This window comes from Candoia aspera, chromosome 8 (assembly GCF_035149785.1).
Source record: "Candoia aspera isolate rCanAsp1 chromosome 8, rCanAsp1.hap2, whole genome shotgun sequence".
Taxonomy (NCBI): Eukaryota; Metazoa; Chordata; class Lepidosauria; order Squamata; family Boidae; genus Candoia; species Candoia aspera.
In genome coordinates, this window is record NC_086160.1 from 1219103 (window position 1) to 1246404 (window position 27302).

Sequence of the window (27302 nt, forward strand, 5' to 3'; positions counted from 1 at the left end):
TCAGCTCTGCTTCAGCAGCCACAAAGGTTTGTGTTGATTTAGAGAGCTGAAATATGGCCACCACCAGGGTTTCTCTCGTGGCTGGACAGATCGCTCTTCATTCTTCCTTAGCTCTGGCTGGGCGTGAGGATCAAAGTGATCCAGGGGGTCGTACGCTCTTCCTGCAGGTCCCTGGAGAAGGTGGGTGAGCTTTCCACTGAGGGCTTGCAAGACAAAATCCACCCGGCCAGCCCTTCTCATCCTGGCAGGCAAAGTCACCTTCTTCAGGACTTTACTGTAGCCCCGCGCCTGGGCACTCACAATGTATGTACCAGGAGGCAGAAGTCTCCAGTAGTCTCCACCATCAGCTAAAAAAAAGAAGCGCAACGCCTCAATTTGCAGCACAGGGATAGTCCTCCTACCCCCTCTGCCTGTTCATTCTGGCTGTCCTTTGTCCTGAAGCAGAGCCTGAACTTATGGCTTTTAACTTACCTGAACCTGTGGTTCCTCTCATACTGAGCAGGATTACTAGTGCAATTTTAACTAACCTGGTTTTCCTTTAAAATTCTGCACAGAACTATGGATGCTAAAATAAAACCCATACTTCAGCTGTTAAGAGTTGAAAGGTGTAGAATGACATTATCCAAGGCTGAATGTGTACTTAGTTTGCTTGTCAATAAATGAGAAACCACATTGTGTAACGAGGAGATGTTAAAGTGCTTGACATAAAGTTACCTAGAATAAGGTTCCCCAACCATTGGCCACTGACCAGGTCTGCCTTTCTGAGAGCATCACAAAACCAGGCAGAAAAGGGCAGAGAGCCTAGAAGGCACCAAGGAAGAAACCTGAGGAGCCATGCTTGCGTACACCCCCACCCCCCCATGTGCTTTAAACACACCTACCAGGAGCCCTGGCCCTTGCAAAGACATCAGTCAAACCTGAGGGCCCAAGTTAGTGGGATTCGGAGTGGGCAGGTTCCAGCAGCAGGCCTGGCCTTCCCCGCAGCTGGATCATGGAAGACCAAGGAGAACCGTGCTAGTGGAAGTAGCCTAAGAAGTGTTGCAGCCACTGAAGCAATTTACCTTATTTTATCTTATCTTATTGCTCTGTCTCATCCATGAAGCAGGACTGGACAGATCCTGTACAATCCTGTGGGATCTGGGAGAACACGTTTCCACCCTCTACAACTCAAAGAATATTTCCACCATGACTCCAGCATACAACTATCATCTTCCTGTGCCGTCTCTGGAAAATGACGTTTAGGAATGTCTTTTCAGTGCTGCAAGATTTGACTTGTAGCAGCTGGGGTTCTTCTGACAAAAGCTTCAACTATGGCAACATCTGCACATATCATGAATTCTCTCACAAACCAACTGCTGTTATACACTGGAACACAAAATAGCACAAACATCTCCCCCTCTCCTTCCCTCAGAAACAGTGAGGAGGAGGAAGAGGAAGAGGAAGAGGAAGAGGAGGCAGCAGTCCTAGGAAGAGAAGTAGAGAGAAGGAGGGACAGAAATTGAGGCAAAGCAAGAAAAGAGGAACACCTTACTTAGATGTTACAGAAAGGGTTAAAATTCAGCAGGTCAGCAGCTGGGCTGAACCTCCTCCTGATCCCAAATCACTGAAAGCATCTGATCTTCCAAGACATCCACAACAATATTTGCAGCTATTTGCACCCACAGCCTCACTTCTAACTACATCTTCCATGTGCAGCAAAAGGGAGACCACCCCTGCTCCCCATCCCATCCAGCTCACAAGTAAATACTGGAGGAAAACACTCATCCTCCTATCTGGCACCCATGATTCCTTGAACATCCAGAAATGCTGGTGAAGAAAAAGCCTTCAGGAGAAGAGCTTCATGTCATTTACATGGCTTATCTTTTATTTGGTATATTAAGAACCACAACGCAACAGTAACAATGTAAAGAGACCCTCGAGGCCAAAATACAGTCTCACTAACTATGTTACTGAGTCAATTTTCAATACTTCCTCAAAGGTATTATCAAGGGCCTTGAACAATCCTTCTCAATCAGAAGCCTTAAGTGGTTTAGCCGGTCCGTGTCTGCAAGCCAAGCAAATCATGCCCGGCAGAGGTACAAACACGGCACACTCAGAAGTGGGTTCAGGCAATAATGTTACAGGCCCTCCTTTGGTAATATCCTCTGTGTCAGGGTATGTGTATATGTCTACCTAGATGTATACCTATGTACACATCTATGCATGCATGTATCTGTGTAACATCCCTCCCTCCCTCCCTTTCTCTTCTTCTCTCTTCATTCCTTCATTTGCCAGTATGATATAAACCATAATTTATCAGCAAAACCCTACTGCATCCTGCCCAAGAGAAGCAGGGCAATCTCTGCCCAAAGAGTAACTGGATATTCTTCAGATGTTAGTTACCACAAGATTCAAAAGTCGGGGGGGGGACATTGCCCACTCCCAGAAGAGCTGCTTCAAGGAGGTTTGGCCATCATCTAAGCAGGGCTTCAGAAATTGTGTCCAGGACTCAGGACTTCCGGTGAGGACATGGCTGACTGAACAGCTGTGTCCGCGAGCTCTGCAGACAGAACTGACAGCGGCATTTTTTGTGGGGGGCACAGGCAGGCTTTTTCTCAAAGCCCAAGAGCACTGTCACAGATAAAGCAAGTGCTCAGAATCATCCCATCTGCCCTCTGGAATGGTGACTTGTAGCCTGAGAATCACAAACAGCATTGGCGCCAATCGGGTAAGAGCTGCCAGGAGGCAGGGACGTCCCCATTTCCAAGCCACGTTGTAGCTTCAGTGGACATTAGGTCGAGCCACCCCATTTCTAAACCACCCAATTTACATTTTTTTTAAAGTTATGTACCCTAAGAGAGACTTTATATAGCAAGGAGAAGTGATCTCTCTTGGTGTTTGTCGTTATTTTGGGGATTAATTTTTTAAAATCTTTTTAAGCTTTGGCTTGTTTTCCCATTTGGATATTGATGAGGGGCATCATAATCTACTGCCTGAAACATGGAGGGTTTCAAGGAGGCTTTCTCAGAGTTCCACTGTGAGCTTCTCTGTGAGTTTAAACAGACCTTTTATGATACCTGTCAAGCTATTTTGCAATACATTCAGGACACTGTAGAAAATATCGGCTTCAAAATGTGTCATCTGGCTGAGGACATCATGGAAGAAGATGAAGATTTTAACAAAGATAGAGATGTTTCCACTGACAGTGAGATTGAAGTTTTTGTTGCAATGCCAGGCAACAAATACATTTTGGTGTGGAAGGGGTTAAAGGGACAGTTTCACTTGCAAATTACAAATGGGGTTGTTTTTTTGATGGAATGTTATGGGAAAGAAGAGGCTCTGTTCTGTGGGAGGTTTTTTGCTGAGAAGTCTGAGTTTCTAAGGAGGGCAGTTGGGCTGTTTGATTTCTGTATGAAAAATGCCTTGTGTGTAATATGGAGATATGTAAATGTTTTGGTATATTTTGAGGTAAAGAATTAAGAATGTTATTTGGATTGATATTAAGGCTTGTCTGATTCCATTTTTCTTTAATGATTTGGATTAAGATTTACTGGATTGCTTTTAAAGTTTGTTTGATTTTTAAGATTTGTAAGCTATAATAATAATTGCTTGGTCTTTAGGTTTAATAGGGTCAAGATTGTTATAGTATTATTAATTATAAAAATAGACATTTTAAATGTTTTTATAATTTTATTTCTATTATAGTGGACAGAAATATATAGAATAGGGGTAGGAAGGAAATAATTAATGTTTTTGGAGGGGAAGTTGATTTGGAGGTTTATATATTTCTTTTTCTTTTAATATAAAGGGAAGGAGCAATTGTGTTTAGTGATTTTTATAATGTGCTTATGGTATGATTTATAGAAATAATGTGATCTTGGTTTGATACAGAGTAAGGGATTGATTATGGAAATTGCTGTATATTCTTGTTGTTGAAAGTCGGAAGTCACTTCTTTCTGTAATCTTCAAAATTCTTTTTTCTTGAGTTTCACACTCTTGTGTTTTTTTCTTTTTGTAGTTTTTATCTTTGTTTCAAACTTAATAAAATTCTTATTAAAAAAAAAGAAATTGTGTCCAGGACTCCATTGCAAAACAAGCAGAGGTTGGCCAAAGTCATGTAAATTCTATTATTGGGTTGAATAAATATTTTGCCACAGTTAGTAAATCCACAGCTGCATTCCCCCAAGCTGGGTTTCCACCTGTGCTGGTTTCTACTCCCAGCATCCCTAGACAGGAAGACAATTGCTGAGATGTCTCAGAGTGGAGGGCCCCACAAGTGGAGAAAGCTGATTTTTCAAACTTACATTAGTCAAAACTAACCAGAGCCTCATTAATTTAAATGGAATTACATTAAACGTGACTCCTGAATCCAACCATCATTATCTAGAGAAAGGACTTCTGTAAGACCAGTAAATCCAGTGTCTATGACAAGCTAAATATGTTGCTGAATATTCACATTCCAATAAAATCCGAAACTTCATGCAGTTTAGTTTTCTTGACACTGCTTTAACTATTGCATGGGCATTGAACAATCCAGAATTAAATTACCTCAACAATGAAATTAATTAAATTATGTTGTCCCTCTAGTGATACACTAAGATTAGATGGGAAGGTCTTGTTTAATGTAATTATAGAAGTGAATTCAGTGTCATCTCAGGACAGGGTGCTTAAAACAATCTGCTTGAAGTTTTCAAATGTCCTCACCAAGAAACATCTGGAAATAACATATTTTTGGAGTGCATTTTAACTCTGTGGTTTTTCCTCTTACAATTTTAGCATTTCCTTATTTATTTTTTTTAGGTTTTGTAATTAGAATGAGTTGGGATATAAATATATGAATTAATCAACACAATATTTTGTTTTTCAGTGGAAGGATCATGTAACATTCTAGAGGAAAAATCTAAACCCAAAGTTTAATTGCTCATTTGCTTTTCCAAATCTGTTACCTGTAAGAATATCATGGCGGATGCCTCTGACTGAAATTCGGGCATTCTTGATTGGCTCTCCAAATTTGTCAGATACAATTCCTTTTATGCCACGATGGACCTGCCAAGAATCAGAATGGCGTGATTAAGAAGTAGTGCCTTCATGTTCCCCCCTTGTTCCTGTTCCCACACAGCCATCAGAACCATACTCTGTCACTCTAAGAGTTTGTGCATTTTTTCCTTTGGTGCTCAACCAATTTGATAACAGAATTTTGTGAATGTTAGTTAATTAATATTAAAATATTATTAAGAGAGGGGTCTAATGTATTTCCTTACTGTTTTTAGGAGCCAAAATAGTTATATAACTTTGATGAGCAAAATTGGCCTATGGCCAAACTTGGGGTCAGGGACTCAAGGGTGCAGGGCCGCAACTAGGGTCTGTGTCACCCGGGGCAAACATGGATTCCATGCCCATTTTGGCGCCCCTCCCAGTGTTCATTTTGGCACCCCCCGCCAGTGCAGTGCCCGGGGCACGTGCCCCACTTGCTCCCCCCTAGTTGCGGCCCTGCAAGGGTGCATCTGCCCGGGGTCTCTCTCTGAAGAAACATTCCGAAACAATAACTTGGGAACAGCTGAGGGTGACAAGGGTCCTCTTGTAACGCTCACAAATTTTTCCCGTGTTTATAAAAAACACAACAGACCGAAGTGCTGGCACATTTGCAACTGCGGGTGATGCAGTCCCACGTCTGACCTCTGAAGGCTGCAGAACAGATCTGGGTGGTATCAAAGAATCAGCAGAGCCAAATCTGCCACCCTCCTGGAAAACTGGGGCAGGTTATGGGCAAAGTATTTTTTAATAAGCCTCATAGATGCAAAAATATCACCCCCAAAAGTCATACCACTGAAAGGTGGTTGCGAGATTGAAAACGCTCTGGAGCAGGAGCACAGAAAAAGGGTCTCTCCCCTGTGTTTTACATTTGCCTCATTTTATTTATTATTATGACATTTGTGGAGATTCTGTACCCTCTTGTACCCAAAAGGAAGAAACGCTGGAATTTCTGTAGCCAGCCAAAATGGTTTTGAGGCTAATCGTGGGAAGATGGAAAGAATCCTGTGCTTGCAATATTACGAACTGGGGGGAAAACCTGTCACATCCTGGTCCTTGTGTCAAGGCTGGTATTGCCTGCAACGTTTACCAGCTGAAGATGTATCATCATGCACAAAACGGTCCTTTTTCTGCTGGCAATGAAAGAAAGAGGCAGGCGATGTGAACGAGGTGGCATGAGAGGTGGCGTGAAATGTGCTGGTGATTCTTTCGTTTAAGCTTGCTGCTTTTGGGCATCACCCCTGCCTCAGAGGGGCAGCCGGCGCTTTGGGATAAGAGCTGATGACTGTGCATGATACGAGTGGGTTGGCACAGTCACTATTAATACAGGCTTTTCCCTCTCAAAGGTTTCAAGCAGATTTAATCCACTTCCATGTGGATTTACTAAATGGATTAGCTGCAAACAAGATTAAAACCAAATGGAGTCCACTTTTATTTAAGGATAAAACCACAAGCAGGATTTGTTACTACAGAATAGCTTTTAAAGTGCATGAAAAGAAATAGAGGTGGGCTGGACCACATTAAATCCCTACTGCAAAAAAAGGTTCTGGGAGGAAGAGACCACATTGCTGGGGACTTAGGAAGGGCAGTCTCTTGTCCCCTTGCGGGGTTTGTGGGGTTTGATCACTGCTCTGAGTGCCTGAGTCCTTATCAGAAAACTGAGTGCTTTTCTGGGGCAGTTGGGCCAGACACTCAAACAGCTTCTCACGGGAGAACCTCCACACAGAAGTCATTAGGTAAGATGATTGACAGATGAAAAGGTCAAATGGGTGTATCCATCAGGAGAAGACAGAATGAGACCGCGAGGATGGGCAGCATTCCAAAGTCCCTACAAATGCTTCTGCCAACAGCTATTTTTAGGGCAACAAAACAGATTGATTGGACAATCATACGAAACCTAATTATTTCAGCTTAATTTAGGCTTTGTTCTAACACCTCTTCCTTTGTTATCTGGATCCATCAATTTTTGGAGTGCAGGCCCTGAATTTGACCCAAAGGCCAATTTTTTGGATGGATACACATCTTCCTATATGTTCCTAAGATTGAAAACTGCCAGAACAGATTCAGCAGTGTGCAACTAAAAACAAAGGAAAATCTTCCCCCAGGAACCCTTGACGCTGAACCCCAAGAGAGAGAATGGCCCTCCAGCTGACTCTCACCAGGGTCATCCACTCCAAACGGCACTTAGGCAAATACCTTCCTGGAAGGTAAGAGGTGGAACAGATTTTTAAAAGGAGCCTGGAACATCTAGAAGTGGCTTCGCCTTGCCTGCTGTTCATGAGGGAAGGGGCTGGCCTCAGAATGGCCTCCTCAGCTGGCTCATGAGGAAGAAAGGGAATTAAGAGAAAGAAGTAGAGCCCAAAGAAGTCAAGCACCTAAGAGCTCAGGAAAATTCCTGAAGAAAGAGAGATGAGGAGACAGGAAGGAGTCCTTGGCAGAAAGAAAGAGAAAGTTGATGGAGTGGTTGCTGGAAGCAGGGGAAGAAAGAGGACGGGTGCATGTGTGTGGGTGGTGGTGGTGGTGGTGGTGAACTGCTGATACAGAGAAGCTCCAGGTCAGAGGATAATACGGCAGACAAAGGCATCTGGAAGGGAAGGCTTGAACAGCAGCCTCAGCAGCATCTGACCTCCCTCTGAACCAGAGCTAGTGCAGGATGGCAGAGCAGAAGGAGCTGAGAGAAGCTGAAAAGACTCTCCTGGGGGAAGACAGGAGGTTCAATAGCATAGCTTCAAAGAGAGAAGACAACCCACAGCTGTCCTAGAGAGGGAGTCCTGAGAAACTCCAAAGTGAAGGTGGAAAAAATTGATGGCTGTGAACCCCAGAACCAGGACACCTGAGGAAAGATGCTGAAAGAAGCAAACAGGTGACTCTGGGGATGGTTGGGAGGGGAGAGAAAGAGCTAATAAAGTAACATGTTTAGGAGTAAAGCATTAAAGCATCCAAGAGTGAAGGGACAATTAATAGACTAGCTGGAGAGGAAGAGTGATAAAGTAGAAGGAAAATTTCACAGAGTTCAGGCAGATAAACGAGTTAAGGAAATCACGGGAAGAAAGAGAGAAATTTAAGGTTAAAAGTGAAACTTGACTGTAGAAATTAAGGCAGTATATGATAAAGAACAAAAACAAATCACATTTTTAGTATGTAAGCATCAAGTTCATTTTGTGGATATTTTGTGATGAAGCAGCCTTTTTCTAACAAAAGCCACCTGTCCTGCCTGGTTGCAACCTTCCCTTAGAAAGGACCAATTAGGGAAAACGAATCTAAGCATGAGGCTCACATGTATCAAAATGCCTCTTCCGATACCTCTACTTGCAGACAATGGGTTCAGTTTAGCCAGGCTATGCAAAGTGCTGCAGGGGGACAAAGGCAAGAAATACTTCAAAAGAGGATGAGGCTGGTGGTGATGGTATGATGTTGTTGTGATATGGTGGCTAGACATCTTGGGGATAAGGCTGATGCTATTTATCATGATTTAGATTCTGTGGGTTTGGGCATTTCAGTCTGTGGAAGTGCCCAGGTCATTGTCAGACAGATCCTTTTGGAGGACATTCATTCATTCATTCATTTGAATGCTTGATTCCCAATTGACTCTGAGAGGCTTACATAATTAAAATAAAGGAAAACAGTTAAAAAGGGAACATGTGTGCCCAAACAAAATACATTATACCACAAAAAATCTACCAGGGGCTCAACAACCAAGCTAACCTCAGGCCTGGAGCACATATTAAACTAGGAAGCCCTTTCAGACTAGGACCAGTGTATCTGATTGGATGCCTTCCCCCACAGGTCCTCCCGGTGTCTCTAGGAGCTTTGCCCTGATTCCCTCCCATGCCAAGGCAAGGCAGGGGGAGCCTGGCTACTTGAGAGCAACCCACTCCCTGAGATCAGGCAGACATGATGTTTATTCATTTTTTGGCACCTGGCAGTATTTTCTATTTTCCCAATTACTAGATTGATTTTTAATATACTGCTGCCAGGAAAAGTTTTATTTGGAATGCTGCTCATTGTTTTAATATTATGCATTTTGATTATTGGATTCCACTGTATATTTTAACTGTTTTCGAGTTATGTTTTGATTCTGGTTGGCTCTTTTAGTTTCCACTCTGGGGAAACCTAGCTTGGAAGAGCAGCACCTACTTTTCAGTCATCGTCATCGTCATCATGCCAAGAGGAGGCTATTTCACTGTGACCTCCAGTTCCAACATGGGTGTCTCTAACTGCTCCCACGGTTGGAACAGGAAACTGCTTCCCTAAATCCTTAAATATCATCCACAACATGGGCAAAATCAGTTCCTCTGTGAATTGCCACTTGTTGTAAATCAGTCCTATGACTAAACAGTGAGCTCTGCTCTTGGTGGAGAATCTGCGATGGGAAGAAGAGAGAAGTCAGAGATGGAAAGAAGGGTTACCATTTCCATGAATTTCAGCAGGGCGTCTTTGTTCTCTTGCCAGAGCTTATATAGTTCATCAGCTAAAGGAAACTTCTCGCACCCAAGCTCCATAGTCACCTCAAAACAGTTTGTATGGAGATAATTAAAATCTGCCATTCCTAGAAGAGAAAAATAGCGAGAGGTAGATCAACTGATCACTTTTAAGCACAGCTTCATTGAAAATATTTTTCAAAGTGGAATCATAAAACTATGGAACAATCCAGCATTATAACTAGCATAACACTAATTGCAAGACAGGTAACTCGTGAGCAAATAAAAACTAAAAATACAGCCATAACCTAATCTGGAGGTCTCCAGGTCACAAACCACCATGGCCAGACTATCCCGGTCTAAGAAAGGCTCAGCTGATGGTCTTCCTGAAGACGCTGCGGACTCTGGAGCTTCAAGGGACAAGAAGCAGGCACCGGGAAGCTGGACCACGCAACAGAGGAAACCCAACTTCCTCGGCCCAAGTGCCATCAGCTCAGAGAACTTCATTCTCAGCAGTTTTGATTTAGCAGAAACTGGCTTCAGATTTAACAAATATATGTTAGATTACACAATTATATATTTGTGTGCATTTGTGAATGGGGGAGATTGAAGAAGAAAGTAGTTTTAGCACCAAATGCAATCCTATTCATTAAAGATCTTACATAAGCCTTTCCTAATCCAACACTCTTCAGATGTGTTGGGTTACATCTTCCATCATCCCCAGATATTCAATTTCTTTCTGAACAGTTTTCATTATGTGAAATTCATTCTGTTTTCCTCATTTCAATTCATTCTGTTCTAAAATGGATTCTCCAAGCCTTTCTGGATGTAGGTATTATTGCTAGGGATAGCCAGGTCACCTGGGATCAAAGTGATGATCATAGAGACCTCAGAACCAGAACAGGGCGCTTTTAACCTCTTCCAAGACATAACTCCATAAGTTGGCATCAATGTCACTGAAGGACTCCTAATAAGGATTGAAGAGAGTGAAGCCTGAAATGATCAAGACCAGATAAATTCTCCTCCTGTTTCTGAGCTCATTCAGGAAAGTAATGGTCTTTCCAGATAACTTTGAGTCCACTAGGGATTGTCCTTATGATCAGAGAGTTCATTAAATGGCTGCCGGTATGAATCGCTCATATGTTCATTCACCAGCATTGAGCTCCTTCCAAGATTAAAGGATGGATGGATGGATATGCCTGGTCTTCAGGGCACATGTGGATGAATAATGCTGCATACAAATATTCGCTTCGATTGGTACATGTGGATGAATAATGCTGCATAGCCTGCCACATCAGGCCTTGAGCAACTAAGATATGCATCTGAACTGTTGGTAACAAATTGTACAGCAACTATGCATGTGCAGCAGATCTTCTGACTAATCTCATTTGGGTTTCAAAGAGTGGTGGACACACCATGGAGGAGTAAATTAATATATCTAGCAGCAGCTAGTATCCAACAAAGATTCAAAAATATGCTAAGGCTGGCTTAAAGCTCTAAGCCAGAGTAATGGTCCTCACCCAATTACAGTTGTGCACAATAGATGCCACTGAACTGGTGAGACCCCAAGTAAGGGGTGCACTCTCCGTACCTGCACAGCCCTGTCAGGAGCCAGCTTGGTCTGATCCCTGCAAATGCACAGCCAATGGCACCACCCGCGGGCCATGCTCAGGCAAGCGAGGGATCTGCAGCTGAAGGTCTGGTTTCAGGCAAGCATTTACAAAACATTTTTCCTTCTGAAGTCATTACAAAGTTTCATGCTGGAATTTATTAGTCCTACACGCCTGCCCACTCTGTGATCATCAGGCTGAACGGAATCAGCAACTCTGCCTGTTTTGCTGCCTGCTGAAAACGGTAGTGGTCATAGGCTCCAATGCGCAGCAGCCAGACTGTCTTTGGTGTGGGGCCCTGTAAATTATGCATGCCTGCATTAGCACAGCTAGCAAGACATAGGGGTCTTTGAATGGATACAGCTCCACTGAGGTAGCACCGCTTTTTAAGTGGTAGATACTTTTGCTCACTTACAGAGAGATTACACGTGATGGCTTCTTTCTCCTTCTGAAGGCATTTTCCTCCCACAGTGACTTAGAACAAAGACATCAAACTATTTGCAGAACTATAAAATCACTAAAAAGTTTTACCTCCAGTAAAGCTGTACCATTCAGCGCCATTTATGATGCCGCCTTGTTTCACAAAATTTCCACCACAACGCATTTCTGATCTGTCTGAGATGCCAGGGTGTGCATTTGCATAGGTTCTAGAAAGTAGTTTGAACATCTAAAACAAAATTAGTTATATTTGGTTTGCAGATTAAACTCTTGAGATTTTTAGTGCATTCAGCTTACAGATCCAGCTGCCTTCCTGAGGTCTCCAAGGGAAGCTGGACCTTCAGCTCACCTGCAGCCCCAGGCAAATCTCTGGGTTCTTCAGGACGGGTTCGGGCTCCCTCGCTTCACAGGGAGCCTGCATCTCCCAAGGAGCAAGACTGGGGTTCCCTCACGCAGACCTTGGTGGACCCTCTTCCTCTACACTGGCCTCTTACCAAGTGCCCCAGGCTGCCAAGCTCTTTGGATGAAAAATCTGAGGGCGAAGTAGATGGAGACCCTGGAGTGGAGGTCCAGATTGTCCTCTCCTGGCCAGGGCAAAGGGGGCTCTGCCCCTGGATCCCCACCCTTGTGGGCAACAGGTCAACTCTCTCCCCAAGTAATCGGGGGGAGGGGGCTGAGGGGCCTCTTGCATCAACCAGAATCTTGCTCCTCTCAATGTGGGGAAACTTTGTGCCCTGTTCACATCCTGGGGGAGTGGGAGCAGGGCGGTTATTGGGCCATGGAGGGGTCAGACAGAACAGCCCCCTCCCCGCTGGTGTTTCGAAGGGCACTGAAGACCTGGCTCTTTGCCCAGGCCCTTGGTGAGGGTGACGGATGCCCCTTTCTTCTCTTTGTTCCCATCTGGGTTTGTTCTCTCAGCCACCTTTGTTCTTTTTGTGTTTTTTGTTGTTTTAATTTTTTTAAACAATTTGTAAACTGCCAAGAGTCACTGGGAGTCAGGTGACATATAAATTTAATAAAATAAATAAATAAATACTCCTAAATGTACGTTGATTCTTTAATTCTGTCCTCATGAATGGCACCATGCAAGAATGGCAACTTAAGCCTAACATTTTTTAACAGGAAAAAGTTAGGGAGGGCTCAACTTTGGCAAAAATAAGTGTCCATTCTTTTCCTAGTCACACTATCTTTATAATTTAGCCGAGTGTTTTAAAACCTCATCACGCCACGTTACCTTCTCATCCGGTGTGGGGGAAAACATTTTCTCCTCCAGAGGATGCATGGAGTAATCGTAAGGGTAGGAAACGACCAAATCACCCCCGTGGAGACTGGCAGACAGCACGAACGGGGCCGACTTGATCCACTTCATAACAGCTTTTGTCTCTGGGGCCACCTGAAGGTCAGGTTAAAAACAGTCACAGGAAGAGATAGCTAAGAGTGCTTCGCAGAAGCTGATTGATATAAAAGGGTGGGGCTGGAACGCTTTAAAAGAACACCTTCGCACACTGGGGTGTTGGGACAGTCCCTGAAATGAAAGACTGTGGTCATTTTGAGATATGCTAATTAAAAATTTGTACTGAAGCAACCACAGCTGCTTCTTACATTTTTCATTAGTTCTCAGAAAGATAGATCCAGTGTTGGACTTTGGAATAGTTAAAGTCCAACTGGTCACCATGTTGATGCAATATACCACAAGTGTGCTTGTACGTCCCACCTTGCCCAGCCAGTAAGACTGCGGAATAGGGAGGTGATCCATCCGAGCCCCTCGGATCTTTGCAAGTCTGTAAGCTTCAGAGGTCAGATCTGGGAAATTCCTGTTGAGATCGAGATTCTGAGCTGTTTGCCTCCCATTTATCCATCCGTTATAGCCAGCGCCCTGGTCAGTAGAGAGGAAAAGGCAGGAATTCATACAGGAGCCACTGGCCTGTGCAAAAGCATGGATGCCCTGAAAGATGCACTACACTGTGAAGCGATTTTGATGATCATACAAAATAATAAGTGGCAAGACCTCAGCAGTAGCCTCAGCAACCAACCTGGGAGAAACCTGGACTAAATGAAGCAGGCCCAGCCAGGAATGGGCAAAGAGAAAATTGCCTGCTCCAAAAGCAACTTGGTAAAGGTGAGGGCTCCTGACCACTCCCGTGGCCTGATTTTACCTGGTGGGAGGAAGAGGTGACAGCCACACTTTCCAAGGGGCTCCCTTCCCTGCTGCACCCTTCTCCATGTTTCTCTGAAAAAGGGAGAAGGTACTCATGTTGTATCTTCTTCCATTTGGCATTAGGAGTGTTGACTCACAACTACAATCATCCCAGGCAGAAAATGGCAAGGATCACGAATGGGGCAGAGAAGACTTGTGGTTTTGAGTCCTTAGAGCAGGAATGCCAAATTCTGCCCATTTCTGGTTTTCTGAAAGAGACCTAAAGCCAACAGGACGCTGCTTAGAGTAATTCTTCCCTCATAAGCTAATAAGCTAAAGACTGCTTTAGATCAGAGGCAGACAGTGAGTTGTTCTTTTGGCCTACAACTCCCAGAACTCTTGATCATTGGGCATGAAGCTGCTCAAGCTAAGCGGAGCTGTAGCCCAAAATGTCTGGAGGCAGCATGTGAGATCTTAGGCATGCCAATAGGATTACTGACCATTTTCTTTGGACATCAGATCCTGCCAAATCATATCAGAAATATTCTTCAGACCCCCATCAATTTCCAAAACGGTTAATTAGGATTTTTTTTATTAGGCTCTATCCCGGTGAAAGCATCTAACCCACCTTGGCTGATTTCCAAGTAGCTAAGGACCAAGCTCCACTTGACGGAGCCTTGACCTCTTGATCCCAATTCTGTGCTTACCTCTTCCGCTGCCAGTTCATATCCATCCGGATTCATAGAAGGAAGGAGGTGAATTCGAGTGTTGTTGATCAATGTCTGGATCCTGGTATTCCCAAGAAGATATTCAGAACACAGATACTGGGCAAGGTAGAGCAACATTTCTTTCCCCACAACTTCATTTCCATGCATGTTGCCAATATATTTGAACTCCGGTTTGACTGTGAAGAGGTGAGCCAGGAGAGGTTTCATTAGATGACCTTCCCGATATTCAAAGAGATGGCAGCCAACCTTTTTGCTACTGGCCTCTGACCATCTTGGCTTCAGCTGCCCTGCCCAAATGGCCCCACAACTGGCAGGATTCAGTGAAGGGGACAGATGGTCATGGAATAAGACACTTGAGCAAAGGAATTAAGGTCTAGGGTGAAACTTCCACAAGTCACTTGTTGTATTTGTTAAGCTTATGCTGTTTCATGTTACGTGTTTATTATAATACAATAAAATAAATGTAACATGTCCAATATCATAGATTTTGTGATAGGGTACAATCAGCCATGTAGAACTAAATTAAGCTTTAAAAAAAGTTCAGGGAATATACCAAGCTGACCTCAACAAGGAGGTGTCTTAGGCTAATGCCCCCAAGAAATGTACATCAGAAATAGCCCAACCTCCAAAAGAAGGGCATCCCACCATCAGGGGGCCACAGCTAAGGAGTTTCTTCCCTCCCTCTCCATGGTGGGATGCTGAAAAGTTGCTCTTGGCAGACTCTTCCAAGTGGAGAGAGGCAGTCAAGAGAGGGGTTCGCAAAGGACCCAAGTCTCTGAGCCTTTTAGGTCCTTCAGTGTCACCACCTTCACCTTAAGCTCCAAAGAGAAATGTCCCGAAGACACAGCTCTTCTCCGAGAACCAGGTTAAATGAGCCGTAGATGCTGCTGAGCTGCCTCTGGGGGCCTCCTCTCAGGTCCCCCTCAAGGGCAGCTCCTTCTAGATGGACTGCAGTTGTTTAAGGGCAAACATTTGCCGGGTTTGGAACTCCCAACCCACCTCTCTTACAAGGCAAGATTTGGATTGCCTGAATTATTGCAACAGTCAGAAGAAACATGGATCAAAAATCTCTTAGAAACAAACATAGTAGTAAGAGGATTTAAAAAAAAAAAAAAATTCTTTCACCTGCATGTATGCGTCTTTGATGCTTTAATTTTGTATATATAAAAATTTAATATTATTATTACTATTCCAATTTCGATCACTGCCCATCTCCCCCTGAAAATATTTGTGTGTTTGTGTCTATCATACATTTGTGTGAAACACGTACACACACACACACGGGTATATATATCTAGGAAGACCCACCCAGAGGAAGAAGATCAGCTGGCCATTGCTTCCCTGAAAGAGAAACGCGAGTGGGCGCAGCACTGGGAATTGTCCTGGGGGGGGGGCTGGTAGCCCGCAGGCAGGACTGAACCCCTTGCAAAGTGTTGCCAGAGTGTCTCAGTCCAGCAGGAGCCCAGGTGGGGAGCAGCTTAAGCAAGGAGGCTGGACAGTCCACGGTCACCCCCATTTTCCCCAGTTGTTTCCTTTCCCCCAGCTGAGGCTTCTTGCTGGTCCCACCAGGAGCTCTCCCAAAGGCAAAAGGAGCAACAGCTTCCTCAGAAGGAAGCAGCAGGCCAGGGCAGAATAGGTGGGAGAGGGCTAGAAGAGTGGGCAAAGTGTGGGTGAAGGAGGAGGAAGGATCAGAGGTGCAGGGAGGATGCGTTTCAACCAGCAAATGCCTCACGTTGCTCACACAGTTCGTGGTTTCCAGGGCTAGTAGAGAACTCAATCACAAAAAGGTCTTTCCCTTCAAAGCTGCGCCCAATGCTGTACAGCCTGGCAATGTGGGGGCACCTGGAGACCACCTTCTTCAAAACTTTCACCATTTGCGGGAAGGAGTGGTGGATGAACTGAATGAAGGTGGGTGCTTCCCTGAGGACCTCTTCAGCAAATTCTATTTCACCTTCAAGAGGACAAAATGGTTTTATTAAATAAGCAGCCGATGTAGATCACTGTTAGCATTTCACAAACAGCTCCAAGGCAGCAGAGGATCAAGCATGCTAGCAAAATTGTAACAACATTAATCAGTGTTCTATTTTAGGGATGCAACCCACAGTTGTATCACCCTGTCCTCGCTAATAAAACTTGCCAATCTTCCTTGAACTGCCTGCACACGACATGAGCTGGGATCGGACAACAATAAGAATGGGACCCCTCTGCAAGCTGGATGGCACCATGGGAGGAAAAAATCAAATCCCCCTCCCCAACAGAGGCTGCCCAGCTCCCAGGAAAGCTTTGACTACTGCAATGTGTTCAGCTGGTACAAAAGGAGAGAGCTTGGCACAAGCACGGGGACTGGCAGAGTGTTGCACTGAAACTTCCCCCCTCTTTTACTCTGCCCGGCTTCTCCTCAGGGCCAGCTTCTCCCTTTCTGAGCCTGTCTGGCCCTTTGAAGATGCCCATCCTGTCTCAGGCATTGATATACTCAGCATATTCCACCTTTCCAACTTGGTGAGCACTCAAGGCAGAGGTCTTTCTTCTGGAATACTCTCATTCTCTGCCACACTTACGTGGCATTCAGATGTGTTGGAAAGAGGCATTTTTTCTCTAAGACTTTGAATTGTTCCATGTTTCTAAATCTGTGGCTATCTGCCTTACAGAATACAGGGGTGACATAAGAGGAAGGCCTGCCTGCCAGGGGCCAGGAGTCTTTGAGGCCTCCCCCTCCCTGCTCGCTGGGCAGCCTGGGATTGGAGGTGCCCCCAGATGGCATCTTCTCCAAGGGCTGTCCCAGGCCTGCCCCCTGGCCAGAAGACACAGGCAGGGGGGGTTGATCCTTGGAGGGGGAAGAGCAGGCTGAAGCTCCCCAAACTCCATGGCATAGGCCTGACAGCCAGACTGGGTTGGCAGGGCAGAAGCTTCTCAGTCCTGATGTAAATCTTCTCCATCATGTCTGCTTATGAAGAATGCAGAGCCATCTTGGGAACGGAATGCATGGTTTTGTCAAACCCACGACGGTTACGTTTAGCATGTCTTGAGTAACACCTCCCACGGCAGTAGCAGAGGAAAAGGTCTTTTTTGCTGCGGCCTGAAGACAAAGGCGGTAAGCGTCGATCCAACTGCCAGGCACTTTCAGAGAAACCCAAATCTAAATACAAATCCTTGTTTGAATTCAAACTGCCCAGGCCCAGCAATGTTATGCAGCATTTGGCCACCTCCAATTTCTAGGCTACAGATCCCGTTCTGGCCCCAAGAGATAAGGATATTAAATCTCAGTAGTCAGGCAGCATCCAACTCCTACCATTCCCATACTTCCTGACAGCGTAAAGTAAGTTTGCTGTTTCTGAGCAGGTAAAAGCGAAAGGGACTGACTCATACTACAACCAAAATGTATACAAAGAGGCTTTCAGGTCAAAGCAGATCCTGGGTGCAAAGAGAGTGGAAATGAGGCAATGACTGGCAGATCATAAGGAAGAAAATGATACTGAGAAATAAGAGAATGCTGAAACTAGAAGAGCCCAACCTGAGATTTGGGTGGCATGTTTCTTTATTGTATGATAAAGTCGAAGTCCCTCCCAGGGTTGTGGGTGCTCCATCGCTGGAGGTTTTCAAGAAAAGATTGAACAACCATTTGTCTGAGAACATATGAGGACTCCTGCCTTGGGAGACCTCCAAGGTCCCTTCCAAGTTAATGTAGATTTCAAAAACCATTATGTTAGGATTGCCATATTAAGAATATGGAATAAATTGGCAGACCCAGGCTGCATCCGTAAATACATCTATTCGCATCGGGACAGGAAGAGTTTTATGGGCAAAGAGGAATGACTAACATATCAAGATCTGTTAGTGCAGGAAAACGGAGAATTTAAGATGAAATTGAGAGAACAATTGACTACAGATGGATTTAATGTGTAATAGTTTTCATATGTACAATTAAGAAAAAAGATTTCATATAGATAAAGAAATACCCAGTATAGAATATCATAAAACAGAATTTGAAAATGAATTATGTACAAATGATGATTTGATGATGAACATGTGATTGCTAAAATGTATAAGCTTTTGTTGAGATTTAAAATGGAAGAACAAGTTAAAGAGTGTATGATAAAATGGGCTAAGAACATTTGTTAGAACAGGTTTCCGGGGACATATGGTGAACTGAAGTTGGCTCTACAAAAGCGGAGCTAATGACCGTGGCAAAGACCAAGGAACTGAGGAGTAGACCGGTCCCTTGGAACCTCTCCAGATAAGGAGAGGATGGGAGATTGTCCACATTTGCTCTGGACAGCTGCTCCCCACGAGAAGACATGCAGGACATTTTCTGCATATTCGACCGCCAGGAGACAACAGGATTAGCCATCTCGCTCACAACTGCGGCAGAGACTTTTAAAGGATGCTAAGTACGCAATCCTCACCTTCTAATCACTTTCGGAAATTGCTCATTAACTACTTCTAAGCTATTAGAGACCCTCGGACCAACAAGTCTGAAAACGCCAGGTGAGTCTGCCTTTAATCCTGAACAAAAGAAAACTTTAATTATAAGCTTAAGAATTTAAATAATCTGACATATACAGCAAAAAGCTAAATAGATTTTGATCTTAGAAGTTATAAATGGACTAAGGGTCCAGATAAAATTGGAATATAGAAACTTTTACAATAAGATTTGGGGATTAATTATAAAGAACAAATAGCTTCTCACGGGAAATAGATTCTGTTTTGGTTTTTACAAGACACAACAAGGACAAGCAATTTCATGATTTCAAAGGCTGGACAGTAGAGGGGACTAAAGATTTTAGGTAGAGGAAAAAAATACAAGCCCACAAAATGATGCAAAATGTTCTAACAGCGAAAATACTGAAGGAGACGTTTGCAGAATGGAGTCAGAAATTAGTGGCCACAATATCAGCAATGAAGAAATGATGTCTGCTTCTGTGGATAGACTATGTCCAAAAAGTGTTATTGAAGAAATGTCAGATGTAGAACAAATTTTATCTGACAAGATAGAGATGGTATCAAAAGTGGATTTACAACTGACAGGCAAAGTGAATGATTTAGAAAAGGATGTTTCACTGGAGCTACAAAACAAACTGGCTGAGTTAAAACCCTAGCCAATGCAGCTGTAAAAGAGAAGTGTTAAATTGATGAAATAAAATATTCCCATGACTTCTTGCATCAATGCCTTCTGGATCGGCTGTAGCTTCTACGGTGGAAGCTCCTGGTAGAGCACATTGCAATAGTCCAAACCAAAGGTAACTAAGGGTTGGCAAATCAGCTGACCAATTCATCCTAGGATTCAATTCAAGTCAAGTTAAAAGTCAACTCCTAGATTCAAGGATTCAAACTAAGTCTGGCATCTAGTCAAAATCACTTTTTAAGGCTTTCAAGCGTGCAGACCCACCTGGCCTGGCATCTTACCTCGCAGCTTTTCTAATGGATCAAAGCATCCTTCCACTTCATCCACAAAAAAGCGATCGCAGTCTAAGAAATATGGCCAAGCCATGTCTATTGCATCAAATGCCAGAAGGCAGTTTCTTCTCAGGGTTTCACAGACCCTTCGACAAGGCTTAATGATGGTGCCATTTTCACACTTCGGGGCCATAATGGAGCAACTCAAGAGTCGCAGATCAGGATTGCATTCTCCCTGCAGCAAGTTGTGGAACACACTCACCAAGATGTATTCAGAACTGTACTCAATCACTTCTCGGGTTTTCTGGTGCAGTAAATTGGGATAAATAGTTTCAGAATAAGATACATCATTGCAAGAACCCAAGCTGATGTCCACACAATTTGCTGTAAGAAATGAAAAGTTATGAATAATTAATCAAAAATTACCTGGAAGTAGACTAAGACTAAGGAGCCTCGTGTGGCGCAGAGTGGCAGGCGGCAGCATTGAACCCGAAACTCTCCCCATGACTAGTCGATCCCAGCGGAAGCTGGATTCTCTCTCGGGTGGCCGGCTCAGGTCGACTCAGCCCTCCATCCTTATGAGGTCGGTAAAAGGAGCACCCGGCTTGCTGGGGAAGGGGACGGCTGGGGAAGGCAGTGGCAAACCTCCCCGCTCTACAGTCTGCCAAGAGAACGTCACGAAAGCAGCGTCCCCCCAAAGGGTCAGACGTGACTCGGTACTTGCACAGGGGACCTTTCATCTTTCACAAACTAAGACATAGAATATTTATATATTTTCAATGGTTTGCCAGATGCCGGTGTGTCCAGTGGTGTGAGTTTTCAGAGTTCTTATTGATAAGAAACTTTCTTGAAAGCATTCGATCAATGAAACCACAGTGTCTGGAGAATTGCCCATACTGTACAGCCAAGATGGCTCATGCCATGGATTACTGCAGTAATCTGTGGATGGGCTATGCACTCCACCCTCTGGTCAGGTGCAGGATGGCATGGCCTGTGTGGTCCAGGACTTGGGAGGAAGCGGCAGGTAGGCAGACTTCAACCAAAGAACAGCTGTTCTTTCTGCATGAATGCCTGCGACAGAATACCCTGCCCTCCAGTATCAGATACAAACCTCCAATCAACTGCAGAGAACAACACCCCCACCAACACAGGCAGGGCAAGCCACGGTATATAAGCGGAGAGCAAGGCCCGCTCCCTCTTTGCACTGAAGGTGTTGCCTAGTCTGGCAATGAAACATCTGCAAGAAAACAACCAGGCTCAGAGAGCACCAAGGACTCCACAGTTCAACCCTGAGCTACAAATATTCACTTCGATTGGTCTGTTTCTTCTTTCTGCTGATCTCCACATTGGCTGGGCCTCCAGGAGCCTGTCCAATTGCTAGTGCTGACCTTCTGGGCTGGGCATACAGGAACATCATATGATCACAATCCCTGGGCACTACAGTCCCTGTGCTTTCAGTCCCTGTGCAGTTCTTGGTGGCTTAATTTTCCCCTGTGTTCTCCCATCTGGCTTCTCCAGCTTGGAACTGATTCCTTCTGATCTCTGTTCGGAATCCAGTGTGCTGAGCTTTAAGGAGGCCCTTAAATGCTTCTTTTTTTTAGGCCTTTAATGAATCTGGAATAACTTTTCTTTTCACTGGCACTACCTGATGCCAGTTGTGCTCGAAGTAGGTAATGTTTTTAAATGAATTATTTTATTTTTATACTGGTTGGTACTGTATACTGGTTTATTGTTGTGCTCTTACCACACTTAAGTATAAAGACATGGCAAATGAAAATTCTCTAGCACCACCACGACTGATTGTCTTCCTGATGCTTAGCCTGGACCTCTTTTCTTGCAGTTGCTCTGCTCCTGCCCTCTGGGACAACGGAGAATCCGTCTACTTCCTCTTCTGTGAGCACCCTTCAGATAGATGAAGACCGTTATTGTATCTCCCCTTAAACTTCTCTTCCGCAGGCTAACCATAGCCAGTTTAACGGTCCCACTTCAAAGGAGCAAGTTGGTTATGGCTGTGCTTGTGGGAAAAACTGCCCACCTGGCACTTTCCTTGGCATCCCCAAGCAAGACACCAATAACCTTGGGGTGGCTACTTAAGCAGTTCCTCCTCAGCCTGAAGACAAGTCCTTCTACTGTGAGCCAGTGTCCTTTAGTGGCAGACATGAACAGCAGCAGCACCTTGCTGCCGGAGTTTTCAGCTTCATCTTATCGATCCCCTGTTGCAGGATTTCATTAAAACACAGACAGCGGAGAGGTTTATGCATCCTCCTCTCATAAAGTCCAGGCTGACACACCCCTTTCTCCCCTTCAGGGACAGGAGCTCCCAGTTCCTGATGAATTATTTCTGATCCCCACACTTCCCACTATGCGTAGGGACTATTGAGGGGAGACCATTCTCATCTGGGCCAGCAACAAAGAGCATCTTCCACCCTGCGGATCCCCAGGAGCAAGCATAATTCTGTGTGATCCAAGCTACGCCATTCCCAACAGTATTCGGACTTCCAGACTATGGGTTTACAATTCTGGAGTAGCTGAATCTCAGGGAGTTCAGCTCGAAGAAACCATGGATCTCTGCCCCCCTCTAGCGGGAAAGGTTTCCTTGGCAACCACAGAGGGCTCGGGAGTGGATTTGCCGGTTTTGAGGCAACAGGAATGAAGAAAGGCAGACCAAGGGTCTCTGTGCTGGCCTTATAGGTCTGTCTTTCAGCTCATGGGTTCTTTCAGAGCCAGGATCTGCAAGGGGGTTCATGCTGCATTCAACGTCATCGGCTGCCCTGATGCTTACTTTTGAGAAGCAAAAGTGTAAGGGCTACTGTGCCCTTACCAGGATCATTCCACAAACATGACATCCATGTTCCTGATCTCTGATCTGCCACCAGGTGATTCTTGAGAGTCTGGAGGGGATCCAGGAAAGGGATGGAAGTTCAGTTTCCAGTCCTGGTACCATCATTTTTAACATACTGTAATGATTTCACTCCATGCAGCCCTCCTGGCGATAGACCAGCATTTCATGAATAATACGACATTTGTTAGATTGTTTCTAAAGTATTTACTTAGAAGACATTCTAATTCATTCCAGCAATTCACCTAAAGATTGTACTGTAATAGTTTTCGAAACACTTGGTGGTATGCCAAGTTAGAACAATGTGCATTTGATCTGTCTGTGGGGCCGTTCTAAGTTCATCCCATTTCTACATCTGGAATTGTGACAGGTACACAATTCAGGTGGTAGCTGTGCTCCCCTGGTACTACCACAGAAGTAGTAAAAAAACAAAAAAAGTACAGTGGGTTTTTATTCCCTCATTTGCCTAAAAACACACACACTTAGGAGACCTAGTGCAGGTTAAAACAGTGTTTCCTTGAGATAAGAAACCTGAGAGAGCTCTTTCAGAAAATGAAAAAGTTATTCACACCCTTCTGTGTTACTGCAACCTACAATGGTGGATGGTGCTTTACACACTCCAAGTAGCTACACTGCCTGGAGTTAAGAGTTTCACAACACCACAGAGGATGGCTTTAAGATGTGGAAACTTAATTTCGAAGAGAGGAGACATTTACACCAAGCACCAGAATCTGAAATACCTCCCAGACACCAAGAAATTAAATCAATATGTCTGACTGCAGTTGAAACACTCTTGGTTTAATTCTGCACTTCCTCCTCTTCCTGTGGTGTAGCTCTGTTGTGAAAACCTGCACATGCAACAACAGACCACAAAGCCACCACAATCTCACAAGAGCTGTGACTTGAAAACTCTGCAGCTAAAGGGCTCTTACAATTTGCCAACGAAATGGCCGGCCCTTTGCAGCGTGATTCATGGTTTGCTCCCCTCTCCCCAGCAAGTGAGCTGCAGAATTGGGCGGGCGTGCTTTGCCTGGCAGGAGCATGTTCTGCTTACGCTCCTCCTTCCAACCACCCCTCAACCCTCCGAAAAAGCACCCCAACAGCATGCTGCCAAAATGTGTAGGCAAAATGGAAGATCTCTTTTGCAAATATGAGCGGGAAAAGGCCAAAGAAAGGTGGCAAAGCGTGTGTGTGCCATCCGTGGTGAGGCAACATACACACACACAGGTTTCCAACCTCAGCCTCACATTCCAAACCTTGGAAAAGTTGGAAAACCAAGCCGAGGCTTCTCAGCCCAGAAGCTCCCAGGCGCTCAGAAGGCCTCCCGTGACCCAGCTGAGACCCTCTGAGTGAAAGGGGATAATACTCAGCCTGCCCCAGGAAGAAAGAGGGAGAAAGTTGTTGCCTTTTTCCTCCTCTTGCACTCACGTTTTTCTCCAACAGTGAGGAGACAGAGAGAAAGAGAGAAGAAGTCCATTGTTCTATCTATAACTGAGTGGTCCCATCCTGTCTGCTAAGAGTCCATGACGCCCTTTTGCCTTTCCTCTGCAGCTATAGAGCTGCCTGTCCCAGGAGAGCCCCCCCCTCCGGAGACACAGCAGCAGGAAGACCCGTTGGGCCCCAACAGGGGCTGCCAGGCACTGGATGCTCTTCAGCAGGGGGCAATGGGGAAGCCAAAGGCCTCCACAAGGCCCGTATTACTTTTGCTGGTAAATGCAGTTAGATTGCCAGGAGGAATCCATGCCCACACGTAAAGGAAATGGGCAGAAGGGGAACCTTCCCTTTGGTCTACGGGTTTTGATGTGGAAGCTGGTCTCAGAGGGACCAGCACTTTGGAGGGGGCGCTCCGGCTCCCAACCAGCTGGAGGGGAGAAATGAGGGTCTCTCTGCGGGGCCAGAACCCCACGGTTGCAGCTCCTTCCATGGATTAGCCAGGAGAGCGGCAGCTGTGGGCAGGGGCTTTGGCCCTCAGGACTCTCCCGGACAGCTTCCTGGGCCCAGACCTGGCCCAGGCCCCACGGCTGAGCCCCCTTCCCTCCAGGAACAAGGCCCACCAGACCCCTGGCTCTTTCCTCCCACCGTGGGCTGGGGGCCGCTCAACCGATGCTCCCAACACTGAATCAAGGGGACATTGGGCTCCTTGCACACACCCCTCCGCAGAGGCTGCTTCTTGTCTGGGCTCTCCCAAAAGAGCAGAGCAGCTTTTTCCAGCTCAGATGGACCTTCTGGGCAGCCACGGCTGGCACACTTTGAGAGAGCACGGAGGCCAATTTCTAAGGAGCCTGGGAATGGCTGTCCAGACGCCAAGGAAAAGGCCAATCGAGCATGAGGTGGACGGGGGTCTCTGCAAAGGCCACGGGGCTGCCATCTCTTAGGTTCAAGCCAAATGCCAGAGAGGAGGCATCCTCACAGCTGCCCAGCCTGGCAGGAGGCTCGTGCCTGACGTTACAGAAACCCTGCGGCTTATTACTAATCAGTCGTTGGAAAGCAAGCAAGCGATGGCAGCATCTGCATGACCCATCGCACCATGTGGGCACCCTTCTACTTTGCTGGGGATGCCTCTGACCAGGAGCTGGCAGATCCCACGACCTGAGCAGGTGGTCAGGAAACGTGCCAGGTTGCCTCCAGGGAGAAACCCGAGAGAAATTCCTCCTCCAAGGCAAGGATTGGCTTTGGCCCTGGCCTGGGAAGGAGACACCCCGTCACAACGAGGCAAGGCCATTTGCGGAGCAGGTCGGTGCTGCGGTTCAGGGCGAGAGAGGAAGAGGCTCCCTGCCCAGGAAGCCACAGTGGGGGAGAATGGGGCTTTTCCAGGACTTTATGAGGGAACAAAGCAGGAACTCTGGGGGAGAGTGACTGTGCGCTGCCAGCGTCCTCCATTTTAAGAGTGAGTGCAGCTGAACTTTGGAGTTCTGGGTTGTAGTAAAGTAGAACCATCTTCGGTCTGTAACCTTCCACTACGCTCCCATTGCGCCTCTCTTTTTACCAGCCAGAGGAGATCCACACACAGCAGAAAGACAAAGCAGCTGCATGGCGTCTTCTGCCTGCTAGCACCAGGAGAGAGCGTCCACCCACGAGGCTGGGCACAAACTCCCTTTCCCTTTCTTCGGGGCGTGGGGAGAACTCTGTACTTGGGACCAGCCTTGGAGTTGCACTGAATCTTGAGATGTCAGGACATGTGGCAGATAGCTAGCTGGAACACACTATTGGAAGTTCCCTCCCTCCTTTAAGGATTCCAGGGAGCACTCCCCCCCCCATCTGCAACTGCTGCTCACACCCACCACACACTCCCTCTCCCCTCTCCCTGTGAGAATGGCTCCCCCCTCCTCCTGCCATCAGCTGATCTGCTGACCTATCAAGGCCATGGGGGCCCCTTGAGTGGGCATCCTAATGCGTTGCTCTGAAGACCCCCTCAAAGCAGCTCCTCTGTGGTGATTGTTCGCAGGCGAGGCAGGCCCCTTCCCCAGGGGCTTGGGATCCTCTGTCTGGTCTGGGGCTGGAGGGTCTTCTCAACAGAGAGCTCTGCTCCCCAGGAGCCCCTTTTGCGGCCATTTCCATGCCATTTCCGGGGGGGGGGGACTTTTAATTTCTCTTGGCTTTAAGTTCTTTTTACACTCTTGCAGTACGTTGTATGGTGCATTGATCTTTCAGTGATGTTTAAATGGTTATGGAATTATAGTTTATTTCTCCATGCCAGCTGCCCGAGAACTCTTCTGAGAGGGCAGCCTACAAGCGAGGTAAGGGAGCAGTGTTCCTAAGGCAACTGCTGAGACTTCGCCTCCCTCGCTTCCTCGGCTTCAGAGTCTCCCGACCGCCGATCCTCCTCACCGACCGATCTCTCCGGCTGCCCCGGGGGTCTCACCGCGGGGCTGCTGCTGCTGGCCGGGCCACGAGCCAACCGCCGGGGCTGCCCAGGAAGACCCTCCGCCCGACCCACAGCAGCTGCTGCGCTGCGCCGCGCCGCTGCCTCCCCGCGCTCCCCTCGGGGGGCAACCCTCCCCGCCGCAGGTGGCCGAGCAGACCCGCCCCGGGCCGCGGCGCTGCCGCACCGCCGCGAGCGCCGGGCAGCCTCTCCAGCTCCCCCGCGGGGGCAGGGACGGGGGCAGCCGGGCGCGCACGGGACCGGGGAGGCGCTCGGGGTTCTTCGGGACTCGCGCGTCCTTCCGGAGCTCTGCCTGCCTTCCCTCCCGAAACGCGGCGGCAGGAAGTCGGGGGGGGGGAGGTCCACTCGGAGGCTCCCCGCGGCCCCCGCCCCGGCGTTGCGTCCTACGCGCGGCTGCAAACGTGGTCCCCGCCCCCGCCCCCGCGCCGCCCGGGACTCCCCCCCACCCTCCCAAGGCTCGGGAAGAGGCGCCCAACGCCGGGCAGGGTCCGACCCCGAAGTAGGTCGCCGCCGCCGCCGCCGCCTCTCCTTCCCGCGGAGCCCCAGCAAGAACAGCCGCTCCCTCGCCGCCCAACCACGGGTCTGGGCCCACCCGCCGCGCCCCCGGTGGCGGTCCTTACCGGGAGGAGCCGGTTCGCCGAGCGTCGCCGCGGGCGCCAGGATGCCGACGGCCACGAGGGCAGCCGCCAGCCACGCGGGCAGCCGCCGCCGCCGCCCGCCCATGCCGGCCGGGGCCTCTCTCCGCCGCGGGCGGCGCGCGCAGTGATGTGGCATCCCCCGCCGGCCCGGCGGAGGCTCCGCGCTGAGCCAGGCGCTGTGGCTCTGGCCGCTGCCGGGAACGA

The 27302-nt window shown here is 46.9% G+C and overlaps 1 protein-coding gene across 1 annotated transcript; it reads right to left on the bottom strand.

The window, feature by feature from the left end:
- CPZ (carboxypeptidase Z) lies at positions 1 to 27194 on the bottom strand. Its single transcript, XM_063310316.1, has 10 exons — positions 27081 to 27194; positions 19748 to 20122; positions 16086 to 16295; positions 14324 to 14520; positions 13194 to 13355; positions 12714 to 12872; positions 11573 to 11708; positions 9420 to 9559; positions 4926 to 5025; positions 1 to 347 (listed from the first exon to the last, which is right to left on the bottom strand). The coding sequence occupies exons 1-10, from the start codon at positions 27181 to 27183 to the stop codon at positions 1 to 3; spliced, it is 1929 nt and encodes a 642-aa protein (XP_063166386.1). The 5' UTR covers positions 27184 to 27194.
- Between the last annotated feature and the right edge of the window lie 108 nt (positions 27195 to 27302).